Source organism: Pelophylax lessonae (assembly GCF_965119305.1).
Source record: "Pelophylax lessonae genome assembly, chromosome: 11".
Classification (NCBI taxonomy): Eukaryota; Metazoa; Chordata; class Amphibia; order Anura; family Ranidae; genus Pelophylax; species Pelophylax lessonae.
In genome coordinates, this window is record NC_138778.1 from 238,791,438 (window position 1) to 238,805,780 (window position 14,343).

At 43.1% G+C, this 14,343-nt stretch overlaps 1 protein-coding gene across 1 annotated transcript in view; it reads left to right on the forward strand.

Annotated features, from left to right (window-relative positions):
* The window catches only part of LOC309567216 (uncharacterized protein), a 46,307-nt gene extending 32,684 nt beyond the window's left edge, over window positions 1-13,623 (forward strand). Inside the window, exon 4 of the mRNA XM_082272595.1 lies at window positions 12,349-13,623. Within this exon, the coding sequence (XP_082128721.1) occupies window positions 12,349-13,472 (1,124 nt within the window). The 3' untranslated portion in view covers window positions 13,473-13,623. The remainder of the gene's footprint in view (window positions 1-12,348) is intronic.
* The last annotated feature ends 720 nt before the right edge of the window (window positions 13,624-14,343 follow it).

Here is a 14,343-nt window from a genome sequence, read left to right on the forward strand (position 1 = left end):
TTGTTCCAGTTGATGAGGTTTTATCTGCATAAGATAATAGCAGCAGCCCCCCCCCCCCCAGTCACACCGATCGAATGCGACCATAAGGAAACGTCTATTAATCTTGGTAAAATAAGAGTTTTCCACATCACAGACCCATCTCAGCAGCGCAGGGCCCTGACCCGCAGACATAGATCTGTGCGATGGACTCTCTTTGCTACAAGTATTGTGCCATCTCATCCAATGGAAGATTTTCACCAGCAAGTCTTCCCTGCAATGACAGTTAAAGCGATAATCACTGTGAATAGCGATTATCGGTAAAACTTGACACTGGGAGACATTATGACTATTTAAGCTAATCAAAATTTCCACAACAGCCCCTCCTCTTTGTCATATGCTCCCATGTGTCCCTTGATGAATCTTCTTCTTCTTCCAAATAAACAGAACAGTTCTTCTCACGATAAAAACAATCCATTTCAAAAAGTTTATAAAAAGAAAAAGATAACGGGTAAAAACAATCCATCGAAAGGAAACGACACTTGGGTTCCGTTCTTCTGGAGATGACTTCAGAGGGAGGGCATGAGATGATGGGATGCGTTGACCAGCGATCGGGCTGGAGTCCTTGGCGTCGGATGCAGGGGCGGAATCTTGGGGCGTCTCGTCTCAGCAATCAGGACGAGGTCATCTGCTCGATCTTTGGTGACTAGGTTGACCAGAAAACAGGACCATATAGGAGGAATAGAAACAAGAACAACATAAGTATATATACTTCTATTTCCTTCAACCCAGATCCAATGGAGAACAAAAAAATCCCCAGAACCTCCCAAAGCATTAAAAGGATTCCAACCCTCATTAGCTATAGCTCTGGCTCTGCCTTGCAATGAAGTTACCTTATCCATATGGGCTTGGACCTTATCACTGGTGTTTGCTATACTGGAACAGCAGTCTTCCCCTACAGAAACCCCCCTTGGAAGCTAACAGAAAATCTAGTACCATTTTCTCCTACAGTAAAAACACCCGGGGTTTCATTGGTGAGATGACTGCTATACCTGTCCCACAGGTTGTAGATCCTACAAATCTAGTTCCAGTGCCAAAACTAAAATTAAAGCCCTGCCGTGGACTACCTGATTGTCCCGATACCCAAATTGTATTGACCAGAAAAGAACAGGAGCCAGAGCTAACATTAAAACTATAACTGATGTTACCCTCTAGGAATGTGTCATAAAATTCTGTGGACAAATGTCTCTTGGTTGTCTTCATGATGATACGAACGTCTGCCATTGCTGGGGTGTAATAGCTAGGTGGGAGTTTGGAGCACACCCAGCCATTAGACCTGTTTGCCGTCTTGGCCAGCTGAAAATGCATTACCCTTGCTAAAACACACTTGCTAAATATGTAAATAAAAACGATACTCATTATCATTCTTGGATGGAGTTGAGCAGCTTTTTGCAGTGGTTGGCATGGATCCAGAACCTCAAGGAAGTCGGTGTTGTCAGCTGAACCTGGTAATTCCTCCGCTCCAATCCCGTCCCTTGACGTTTACTCAGTCACCTGCTTGGACAGAATGTACACCGGTTATCGTGTCAGGGTCCGGGAGAGACTCCCGAACCCTATGATGGACCTTTTGGAGCTCCCGTTGCCAGGACTGCACCCACCCCATCAGCTGAGAATGTAAAAATGACAGCTGCTGAGGAAAGCACAATCCAGGCTCTGGTTGACTCCCGAACAAAACTTTGTAGGGTGATAACCCATGGGACATTCCTGTTGGGGTAAAGAGCAATGAGAAAACATTCGAGCCGTGGCTCTTTCTATTCAGCCGTTCAACCTTACCGCTAATCCGTGAAGCGCCATACATACCTCTAAAAAGATCTGACCAGTGAAATGTGATCCACGATCTGACTCGATCGTTCCAGGCAGCCCCCTCGCGACAAACTATCTCAGACAGGATCTTTTTCGTAGTGGCAGTGGCAATGGCATTGTGCACAGACCAAGCCTCTGGACACCCAGAAAACCTATCCGGACAGACCAAGACATGCTCGTTCCCCGGTAAAGTGATATAGTCTTTCTGAATGCGCTAAAAGGAACATTCCGGTTTGGGTGGGTGCCTTCTCGGCTGCGGTAGTAAAGCCAGGGCCAATCCAATGCTCCTCCACCTATGCACACATAACCATCTTTGACTGGTGCCCAAGGTAATGAGTCGAGTGGGCCATCATTGGAAAAAGGGATCTGGGTAAACACCATTTACCATCAAGACCCCAGATGTCATCTGGACCCTGTGTAGTCCCCAAAACCATCCATCTCCTCTTTTCCTGCACTTCCGCTTGGGACTGCAGCTTCTTCAGAGGGGATGGCTAGCATCAGGGCCTCTGTCACAGGGCTCAGAGCACCTTCCTTAGCAGCTCTATCTGCCAAGGCATTTCCATTGGCTTCCATAGTCGTCTCAGTAGTATGAGCCTTTCCCTTCAGAATGGTTATCACGTGTGGCAAGCAAAAGGCAATGAACAGCTCTATTAACCCCGCACGTTTCACCGACCTCCCCAAACTAGTCAAGAACCCTCTTGCCTTCCAGACAGGACCACAATCATGTGCCAGTCCAAAAAGCGTATCTCGAATCTGTATAGAAATTGATCCTCTGATCTCTATGTCTTACCATCTGGGGTGTAGTACCTGGAACCATCGACAAAAAGGTTAGCAAATGGAATGGGGGTCTCATTCACTGGACTGACAGCCGCTGATTGCCACTCCATCAAAGAAAGACAATCATGTTGTCCCTACTAAAGTTGGAAATTGGAGAGAGAGAAAGAGAGAGAGAGAGAGAGAGAGAGAAAGAGAGAGAGAGAAAGAAAGAGAGAGAGAGAAAAAGAGAGAGAAAGAAAGTAAGAAAGAAAGAAAGCGAGATAAAGTTTTGAAAATTACCATTTTTCTGCACGGCCTTCTCCCCCCTTCTCTTCATCCTTAACAGGAAGAAGAGACGCAGGGTTCCAAAATAGTGCATCGTTTAAGGTTACGAGGACTTTGGGGGTCCTTCAATGTCTGTATTCTCTGAGTGGTTAGATGTTGGGTACCTAGAGAAATGCAATGACCTAAAAAAAAAACAAGCTTCTCCATGCAAAGCTGGCCTAGCCTGCAATAGAGAGGTTCAGTCACTGACACTGTCTGGCCTGAGAGACCTACAGTGGGAGTTGTCTTCCCTGGAAGGGGAACCTTGCCTCTAGGTTTTTGAGATCTTAAAACCGTGTTGGCTGCATCAGTGTCAGCGAGGCAAGGGAGGGGATATTTTAGTTCCTCTAGGATGTGAGCTGACACCGGTTTATCAACGCCTTATGATAAGTCATAGTCGTTTCTGACCATACCTACCTTGAATTTTCCGGATCCTCCGGAATAAATTGCCACTTACCCCACGGACCAGCCGGGTTGGTAGGACAATTATGCCTGATGTACCCTGACTTTCCACATCCATAGCAGACCTGTTAAAAGAACTTCTAGTTTGCCAAAGAGTTAGAAGGAAAGGGTTCAGCTGTCATGACAGGCTGTTGAGAGATAAGAGACACTGTGAGGTGGGAGGGCATTACCAGTACCAAAGTCTGCACCGTGAACTGAAGAAAACGGAGATTAAAGTGCAGAGACAGTGACAGGTTCAGGGTCAGCGGATCTGGCTCGTCTTATTAAAGTTAGCCCAGGAAGAGCTTCCTCCACTTCTCTCACCAGATCGCTGAACTCGGCTATCTCATCAGGCCAAGTGTACATAATGTGGTTCTTCCGGACTGAACCCGCCTCATGCACGCCTTGCTGATTGACCATAATAGATCTCTGAAGCCACAATTGCGCTACACTTAGCATCTCTGTTGCCTGGAGCCTAGTTCTGAATTCAAAAACGAACTCCTCCCATCTCCAGACATCAAAAACACCTTCCAAAAGGGATCTACCAACTGTTTCCCTTGGTTATTCCCCTTCCTGAGGGGTCTCATGGCCCGAGCCCCAAACTCAGACTTCATGTACCGCGAAAGTTGTTTGGCTAGCCTGGGGGACCTGCATTACCCCCCATTGCATGGATAAACCATTAACCATGCCGATTCGAATCGCTTCCTTGCACCTGGTTTAGGAGCAACACTGCTAGGTGCCAACTTTGACAGTGTTGGCCTGCTTCCGGACTCCGGTTAATTTACACGGCCCTACGCCGGTCAGCTAGAAGACCTCAACCCGGTGGCTTCGTACGGCTATACAGCTCATCAACCCCCACTCGCTCCCCAGCTTCCGATTATCTTACACGGCCTAATGTGGGGCGGGTTTCGGTATCTACTCCTCACACGTTGAAGGCTGAAACAAGCGTGTCGCAATCACCGTTTCACGTAGACGGCTCAAAGTACACACGTTCGTTTCGACCTAACCCGTGCAGCCAAACAACCCCCGAAAGTACAATGAAAGTCCTCCCTATACAAACCTTGGCTTCAGTCTATTCCTTGATGTTGCATTAAAAATTAAATTGAGATGCCGGTTACTGATTGCACACTGGAAGATATAACCTCTCTACCTAAAATCCAACCTGCAGTACCGAAAACTACCTCTGTGAGAAACCACCGCTCAGTACAAAACAACCCTGAAAAACTGAATCCAATATCAGTCACTCCACAATGTACTCTTATCATTGGAAAAAACTTAACAACAAAAATGAGACAAAATACACCACAAAAACAGCTTAACCAAAAACTTACAAAACAAATAAATAGTTACCCCTGAAAAACAGACAAAAACACAAAAAACAAAAACTGATGGGTTGGATATATATCTGTGCTAAATATGAACAAAAAGATGAACAAAGCTAGCTAGAAAAACAACTGCCTAGATGCCAGGTTTCAATTAAAATGAAAAAAACATTACCTTTAAACTGAAATACAGCGCAAAAATAACGTCACAAAGTTGCCATTTAAAACTACCAAAAAAGAGAAAAATGTTTTAAAGCTCAAAATAGCATTTCAGCCACATGAGTCTCAACTCCATTTAACAAAATAGCTGCCAAGCACATGGTCCACACAAAGGAAATGACATCACAAAATGGCTGCCATCCGAGCACATGGCCCACACAAAGGAAATGACATCACAAAATGGCTGCCATCCGAGCACATGGCCCACACAAAAGAGTTGCACAAAACAAAGAGTTTGAGCAACCATGTGCTTCTTTGTACACAACAACAAAAGACAGGAAAACAGGTTTTACAGCTGTATTCAGAGACATTAGCTATCCTGGTGGAAATGCTGGTTTTGGGGCTGCACAATACAATCTGCTACTTAAAAACAGAAACTCAGTCCAAAACTGTCTGCTATATGCTCAATTCAAACATCAGAGTCCAAAGCAAAAACCCAGTTTCACTAATAAACGAGTTCCCGCCAAAAACCAATCCAGCACACACACCAGCCAATCTGCGGCCCAAACCAACATCAATTGATAATATATTGTTATCTCATCGAACGAAGCTGATATTACAACAGATGTTACAAGGCAATATTTAACACATATATCACAACCCCAGGATGTATTAACTGAGAACGTAACAGACCTGATCCCTAGCCACAAATATTAATAGAAATAACCCCATCGTTATATAAAAGAGCGAACGCTGCAAATGAAAAGGTTCTTTTGCTAAGCTTTTGTTTCTAGCTTCCACAGCGGACAAAGAAAGTAAGCCTTGGTTTAGAACAACAAATTTTCAAAAACTGAAATGAAATGTCTTACCACAAAAGCCGGCTTTTTTGTTGTAACAAACTGGACTCACTTCCCTCCCGTTTTCCGCTGTGAAGCTAGGAACGATGTGTTAGGGCTACCAAGCTCGCCATTACTGTGGTGGAAAATAAATAGGCTTGTACTGAAAAGTACAAATGGCCCGCTCTTTTGCATAACAATTTACCAAGCATTCGGCGATAAAGAAAGGAACAAACGCGCTGGGTCATTTCGATGCCATCTGCCAGGTCTCTCTCCATTGGATATGTATGTGTGTGCATGTGTATGTGTATTAAGAGCAAGTGTTTGTGTGTGAGAGGTTATGTGTCTCTTAAATGGCTATGTGAGCTTGTGTCTGTGTGTATGTGTGTCTGTGTGTGTCAGTGTGTGTGTATCAGTCTGTGTGTGTGTCAGTCTGTGTGTGTGTGTGTGTGTCTCCTTCTGTGTTCTGATCTGTTCTGAGCAGGGCTTGTTTATTTACAGCAAGTAAGTGAGTTACAGGGAGTGGCTTCATGGCCACCAATCACAGATACGTATACATTCAAAAAACACAATAGAAGCTGTGGAGTACACGCCCATAGATGGACAAGAGTGAACAAAAGACTAAACTGCCAGAAAGCACATGGCTTTTCATTGTTCATTCATGTCAATCCATAAACATGCATTCCATTACCTGTTGGTGGGTTTCCATCAAACATGATTCATATATATAAACCAATTTTGATAGTGACCATTCTATTTGTTCCAGTTGGTGAGATTTTATCTGCATAAGATAATAGCAGCAGCCCCCCCCCAGTCACACCGATCGAATGCGACCATAAGGAAACGTCTATTAATCTTGGTAAAATAAGAGTTTTCCACATCACAGACCCATCTCAGCAGCGCAGGGCCCTGACCCGCAGACATAGATCTGTGCGATGGACTCTCTTTGCTACAAGTATTGTGCCATCTCATCCAATGGAAGATTTTCACCAGCAAGTCTTCCCTGCAATGACAGTTAAAGCGATAATCACTGTGAATAGCGATTATCGGTAAAACTTGACACTGGGAGACATTATGACTATTTAAGCTAATCAAAATTTCCACAACACATGTAACTGTGCCCTGACTCGGCACAAATGTATATAGCTTTTTTGTTTTGTCCCTCCCGGGATTGGTGTGCATTCCACCACCAGGAGGTTCAGGCCAGACGTGACATCAGAAGTGACAACGTCTGTGAACCCCGGTTACAATATGCCTGACAACACCTTGACACGCCTCAACAGGCTTTTTTGGGGCATTGGCACAGTAAAGGCTTCATTGTGGCAACTCCACCATGCAGCTCATTTTTGTTCAAGTATCATCGTATTGTGCTTCTGGAAACCACCACACCATATTTTTGCAGAGCAGCCGGTATTTTTCCTGAGGTTACCTATGGGGTGTTTTCTTTGTATCCCGAACAATTGTTCTGGCAGTTGCGGCTGCAATCTTTATTGGCTTGGTATCAAGAGATCACCAAATTTTTCACTTCTTAATAATAAATTGAACGGTACTGACTGGCATTTTCTAGGCTTTGGATATTTACTTTTTTATATCCTTTTTCATCTTTAGAAGGTTCCATTACCTTTTTACGCAGGTCTATTGACAGTTCTTTTCTGCTCCCCATATCTCAGTATCTAGCCTGCTCAGTGCATCAACGTGAGCGCTAACAAACTCATTGACTATTTATATCCAGACACCACAGATGTGGGAAATGACCCTCCTGTTTTTGTCTTTACAATGGCCTAACATTCCGGATGGGGGGGGGGGGCGACTCTTCATCAGGGAAATTTGGGGGCTTTCTGGTATCATTAGGATTTTAAAAGGAGCCAAACAACTATGTGATAATAAATGGCTTCATATTATCACAATCTAAAAATAAAGCTGTGCCAAAATTTCACCAGTTCTGCCGGGGAGGCAAACTTTTCAGTGCAACTGTATATACAGTGGGGAAAAAAATGATTTGATCCCCTGCAAATTGTTTAAGTTTGCCCACTTACAAATAAATGGCGGGTCTATATTTTTTATCATAGGTGTATTTTAAATAATAGAGACAGATTATCAACCAAAAATCCAGAAAAAACACGATACAAATGTTATAAATGGAGTTGCAGTTATGTGAGTAAAATAAGTATTTGATCTCCAAGCAAAACATGACTTAGTAGTTGGTGGAGAAACCCTTGTTGGCAAGCACAGATTTAAGACGTTTCTTGTAGTTGGTGACCAGGTTTTCACAGAACTCAGGAGGGAATTTAGTCCACTCTTCTTTACACATCTTCTTTAAATCCTTAAGGTTTCTTGGCAACTCAAAGTTTCAGCTCCCTTCATAAATTTATTGACGTCAGTAATTTATTCACTGCACCTGAGCAGTGGATTATGGGGCGCTGGGGACGTCAGAGCCCTATAAAAGAGCTGTCAAACTCAGATAGAAGTTAGTTAGGCAGAGAGAGTCTTAGGTTAATCCGCTTGCTCGGTGGTGTAGCTGGTAGAATAACGGTTTTGCAATTTAGAGGCTATGGGTTTGAGAGTCTCCCCTGGCCAGCAGGTGATTAATAGTCACTTACATTTAAGCCTTTAAAATGAGGACTTGTGATTGTTCATGTACGTATGTTCACTAGAACATTTCCCCTGTTTGAGATGTTCTGGTGTGAACCAAACAGGGGGGTGTTCGGCTCATCACTACTAGCCAGTCTCGAGACCCTAATGCTAAAGAAAATTTATGGAGGGAGCTGAGACTTCGAGCTACCAAGCGACAGCCAAAAAACCTTAATGATTTAGAGAAGATCTGTAAAGAAAAGTGAACCAAAATCCCTCCTGAGATGTGTGAAAACCTGGTGGCCAACTACGAGAAACGTCTGACCTCTGTGCTTGCCAACAAGGGTTTCTCCACCAACTACTAAGTCATGTTTTGCTTGGGGTTTAATTCCTTTTTTTTACTCATTGAACTGCAACTCCATTTATAACATTTGTATCATGTGTTTTATTCTGGATTTTTGGTTTATATTCTGTCTCTATCATATAAAATACACCTTTTGATAAAAATTATACACCCGCCATTTCTTTGTAATCTGCAGGGATCAAATCATTATTTTCCCCCACTGTAGGGGGATCTAAATATTACCCCACATTATCCATCCCTTACAACTACATAGTGGGTTATTATCTACACATCATCTGCCTTTTTCATGTTATTATATAATTGCGACCTTGGTAATACTGAACAAGTAGGTAATGGTACTGTACTGTATATAATGGTAACGGGACACGTGGGTAATGGTATATATTGGTAATACTGAATATGTGGATAATGGTATATAATGGTGTGACGGGAGTCACTTTGGTTGGGGGGCCCATGGAACCCAGCTTGCCTTAGAGAGGTTGGGAAGTCCCTGTCTCAGCTCCCTAGACCCCTCTTATGTGTAAGTCACCCTGTGTCTATTAGGGGCACAGGGTGACCAAGGAAATGATGGACTTCATGGACACTGAGAATATGGTTTGGATTACTCAAATGGGACAGTAATATTTGTCAATAATATATCTCAAAGAATGTATGAAGACTCTGGGACTCTAAGCCTAGCTGCCTATTTCTAATAAGGCTTCACACATTTAGACTCCTAGCAGATGCGAATATCAGCTCAACCACCTGTCTTCCACACATCGTAATTATGCTGATTTACTCTGTGTTACACTTATAATAATGTGTATTGTATTTTGTTTTAGCCTTGGGGCCAAAAGTCTGGTCTTCCAGTCTGGTTTAAGTGCGCTGAGTTAATTAGCATGTGAATGATAACATTGTCTAGATGGGATTAGCCATGAGTCAGCTGTACCTCGTTATCTAACCATTGTGTGATGTTTTGGGTAAATATTGGGGTCATTGTTCATGTAGTGACTGACATACTTCTCAAGTGTATTAAAGTCTGTTTCTTGTTCAATAAAGGAGTTGATGTTTTCAGATACATACAAGCTAAGTTGTCGGCTAGTTTTGGTAATGGTAATAATGAACATGTGGATAATGGTATCTATTGGTAATACTGAACATGTGCATAATGGTATATGTAGCAATATTGGGTCTGCCATTAGTACCGATAACACTTCCAACACATTTAAGTTGTGAACCCAGGTGTGAGAACTGAGACAATGACCATTCCGGCATCTTTGGTTTGTTTTGTTTTATTGTATTTAGGGGAAGGGAGAAGGGAATGAGTGGGATACTCCTCTGGCTCTTCTAGGCTTAACTGGGACTTTGTACAAAAAATGCTCACTAGCGCTGTCTTGGTGCCAACTGAATGCCGACCAGTGCTTCTTGACGCTTCAAATGCTGCTTGACTGAATTAGTGCTGAAACCTCGACTTTAGCTTGGATTGTTAGCTCAGAAGCTCCAGGACTGTAGAACTCTTGACTCCTGATACTTGGTATAGCTCAAAAGTCACTGAACAGCTCCCTCTAGCCCTTCACTGGCTGAGGTAGCTCCTTGTCACTACTTGTGCTGCTGCAACTCTTAACTTTGTACACTTCACACTGTGCACTGACTCTTCAGGGCCCAAACTGCAGGTACCCCCTCTAATACTTCAGGGTCCTCTGACTAGGTACCCCCTCTAATACTTCAGGGTCCTCTGACTAGGTACCCCCTCTAATACTTCAGGGTCCTCTGACTAGGCACCCCCTTTAACAGTTAGCTGACTCCTGGATCCCTAGAACCTTCTCCGGAGTGGTCCCCTCTGACACTAGGCAGACCACCAGGGGCAGTCCACAGTACTCACAACCTTTGTAGGCTTTCCTGGAACTGGACCCATCTCTCTCTCTGCTGGTTCTCGGGAAAACCGGATCCCCTCTGCAGCTCAGCTCCACACTCTTCGGATTCCTAGGCCGCTACCCGGGACACCCGCTTCCTCTGACAGGAGGAGAGACAGCTGTACTCTGCCTCCTGGGACTCTGCTTCCCACCAAAGACGCTGTGTCATGCGTTCCTTCATAACTTATACCCACTCCCAGAATCCTCTGCGGCAGCTTATGCCTTCAGGGGTAGATACAGGCCTGAGTGTGTCTCTGATTGGGTTTCCTCCACTGTCCAATGAGAAGTCTCTCATGGAGCCAGTGGGGAGACTCCCCTCTCAGCAGACACACCTGGAACACATGACAGCCAGCTGATATCATGGCCCTGCTGTTAGGCAGCCAAGGCCCACTATACTTTACCTAGCACCTACCTGTATTGTGCTACATATAAATTGGTAATACTGAACATGTGGATAATGGTATATAATGGTAATACCGAACATGTGGATAATGGTATATAATGGCAATACTGAACATGTGGGTAATGGTATATAATGGTAATACCGAACATGTGGATAATGGTATATAATGGCAATACTGAACATGTGGGTAATGGTATATATTGGTAATACCGAACATGTGGATAATGGTATATAATGGCAATACTGAACATGTGGGTAATGGTATATAATGGCAATACTGAACATGTGGGTAATGGTATATATTGGTAATACCGAACATGTGGATAATGGTATATAATGGCAATACTGAACATGTGGGTAATGGTATATAATGGTAATACTGGACATGTGGATAATGGTATATAATGGTAATACTGAACATGTGGATAATGGTATATAATGGAAATACTGAACATGTGGATAATGGTATATAATGGAAATACTGAACATGTGGATAATGGTATATAATGGTAATACGGAACATGTGGATAATGGTATATAATGGTAATACTGGACATGTGGATAATGGTATATAATGGTAATACTGAACATGTGGATAATGGTATATAATGGTAATACTGAACATGTGGATAATGGTATATAATGGTAATACTGAACATGTGGATAATGGCAATACTGAACATGTGGATAATAGTATATAATGGTAATACTGAACATGTGGATAATGGTATATAATGGTAATACTGAACATGTGGGTAATGGTATATAATACTGAACATGTGGATAATGGTATATATTGATAATACTGAACATGTGGGTAATGGTATATAATACTGAACATGTGGATAATGGTATATAATGGAAATACTGAACATGTGGATAATGGTATATAATGGTAATACTGGACATGTGGATAATGGTATATAATGGTAATACTGAACATGTGGATAATGGTATATAATGGAAATACTGAACATGTGGGTAATGGTATATAATGGTAATACTGAACATGTGGGTAATGGTATATAATACTGAACATGTGGATAATGGTATATAATGGAAATACTGAACATGTGGGTAATGGTATATATTGATAATACTGAACATGTGGATAATAGTATATAATGGTAATACTGAACATGTGGATAATAATCATGGCCCTGCTGTTAGGCAGCCAAGGCCCACTATACTTTACCTAGCACCTACCTGTAGGGGGCTACATATGTAATGGTAATACTGAACATGTGGGTAATGGTATATAATGGTAATACTGAACATGTGGGTAATGGTATATAATGGTAATACTGAACATGTGGGTAATGGTATATTATGGTAATACTGAACATGTGGGTAATGGTATATACAGTAATGATAACTAAGTGCTAGCTTTTGTGCATTCCATATAATCTTCATAATGTTCTGTATCTCATTTTTCCTTTAGTTGGGGATTCGGGTCACCCAAGGAACGCCTTCCCATCCACAGGCACAGCTAACACAACAGGTGATTTTCTGCTGCAAATTCCACGGAGAAGAAACCGCAGGACAAGGTGTGACCCTGTGAAGGTCCTGTCAGCCGATGTTCCTATTGGTTGCAGGGCATTTGGGCACCTAACAATCCCTAGCAGTCAGCGGAGAACCATATTAAACCACGGCCTTGTGTTTGGTGGGTCGGAGAGTGAGGACTGTTCGGAGTCGGCTCTAGCTGTGGATTTTGGGTCGTATATTTGTATCGAGTGTGGTCAAAGCTTTTCTCAGGAGACGTCATACATTGAGCACCGCCAGCTGCACAACCCATATAGTCCCGCTGTTGTTCTTATTGCCAGTAGTAAAGTATGTGATGGGGACCCTAAAATGCGCTCAGTAGAACAGAAGCGATCAGGGAAAGAGTTTGTGTGTGCGGATTGTGGTAAAACATTTATTGGGAAGTCCAATCTTATCGTTCATCAACGTTCCCACACCGGTGAGAAGCCGTATGGCTGCATCTTCTGCGGGAAACACTTTGGACGAAGTTCGATTCTTCGTAAACATGAGCGTATTCACACCGGAGAAAAGCCATACGCGTGTGTTTACTGTGGGAAACAATTCAGCCAGAATTCTGGGTTGAAGAACCATGAGCGAATTCACACAGGTGAGAAACCATATGCCTGTATCGAATGTGGACGGCGATTCAGCCAGAGTGCTGACCTTATGGTTCATTATAGGACCCACACGGGTGAAAAGCCCTTTATATGTATTGAGTGCGGAAACAGCTTCATCCGCAGCTCCGACCTCGTCATACACCAAAGAACTCATTCTGGCATTAAACCATTTACTTGTACAGACTGTGGGAAAAGCTTTAGTCAGAGATCCCAAATTATACGCCACCGGAGAACCCACACAGGTGAGCGCCCATTTACCTGTGAAGTGTGCAGAAAAAGCTTTATCCTCAGCTCTGAACTGAAGAAACATCACCGTGTCCATACTGGGGAGAAGCCTTACAAGTGTAAAGATTGTGGAAAGTCCTTCCGCCATTGTTCCAACATGAGCCGCCACCAGAAAATGCACATCGAGCTCGAGCTTCTCTAGATGTTAGCACATTCATAACTCCTGTCCTATTTTATACAACAGATGAGCTGTGTGAGCTTCAATCACTGCTCCTCCATGAACAGCAGCCAGAAGATGCACATCGAGCTCGAGCTTCTCTAGATGAGAGCACATTCATAACTCCTGTCCTATTTTATACCACAGATGAGCTTCAATCACTGCTCCACCATGATATGCTACCATCGAGCTGAAGCTTCTATAGATGTGAAAACAAAGTTTCTGTCCTATTTTATACCACAGATGAACTTTAATCACTGCTCAACCATGAACTGCAATCAGAAGATGCACATCAAACTCAAGCTTCTCTAGATGTCAGCACATTCGTAAGCTGTTTGCACTTCAATCACTTCTTCACCATGAAGGTCCTTTAGAAGATGCATAATAAACTCCAGCCCCTCTAGATGTGAGCCCCATTGTAATTTCTGTATGTGCTTCAATCAGTGCTTCACCATGAAAATTGTCATCAGAAGGTACATATGGAGCTTGAGTTCCTCTAGATGTGAACACTATTGGCTTCTGTTCCTCTTGTGTAATATGATAGACGAGTGTACTTCAATCACTTCTCCACCATGAAGGTCAATCAGAACATTCACATGGAGCGTAAGCTCACAGTCATAGTTTATTTGATGTGATAGATGTCTATGCTTGTCACCGCTCCACCATTTGCTGACACCAGAAGATGCACATCGAGCTCCTCTAGATACTAGCCCAGTCACAGTTCTTATCCATCGTATTTATTATGGGAAATAAGCTGTGTGCACTTCAATCACTTCTTCACCGTGAAGGTCCATCAGTAGGTACACATGGAGCTTGAGTTCTTCTAGATGTAAACACTGTCACGGCTTCTGTTCTT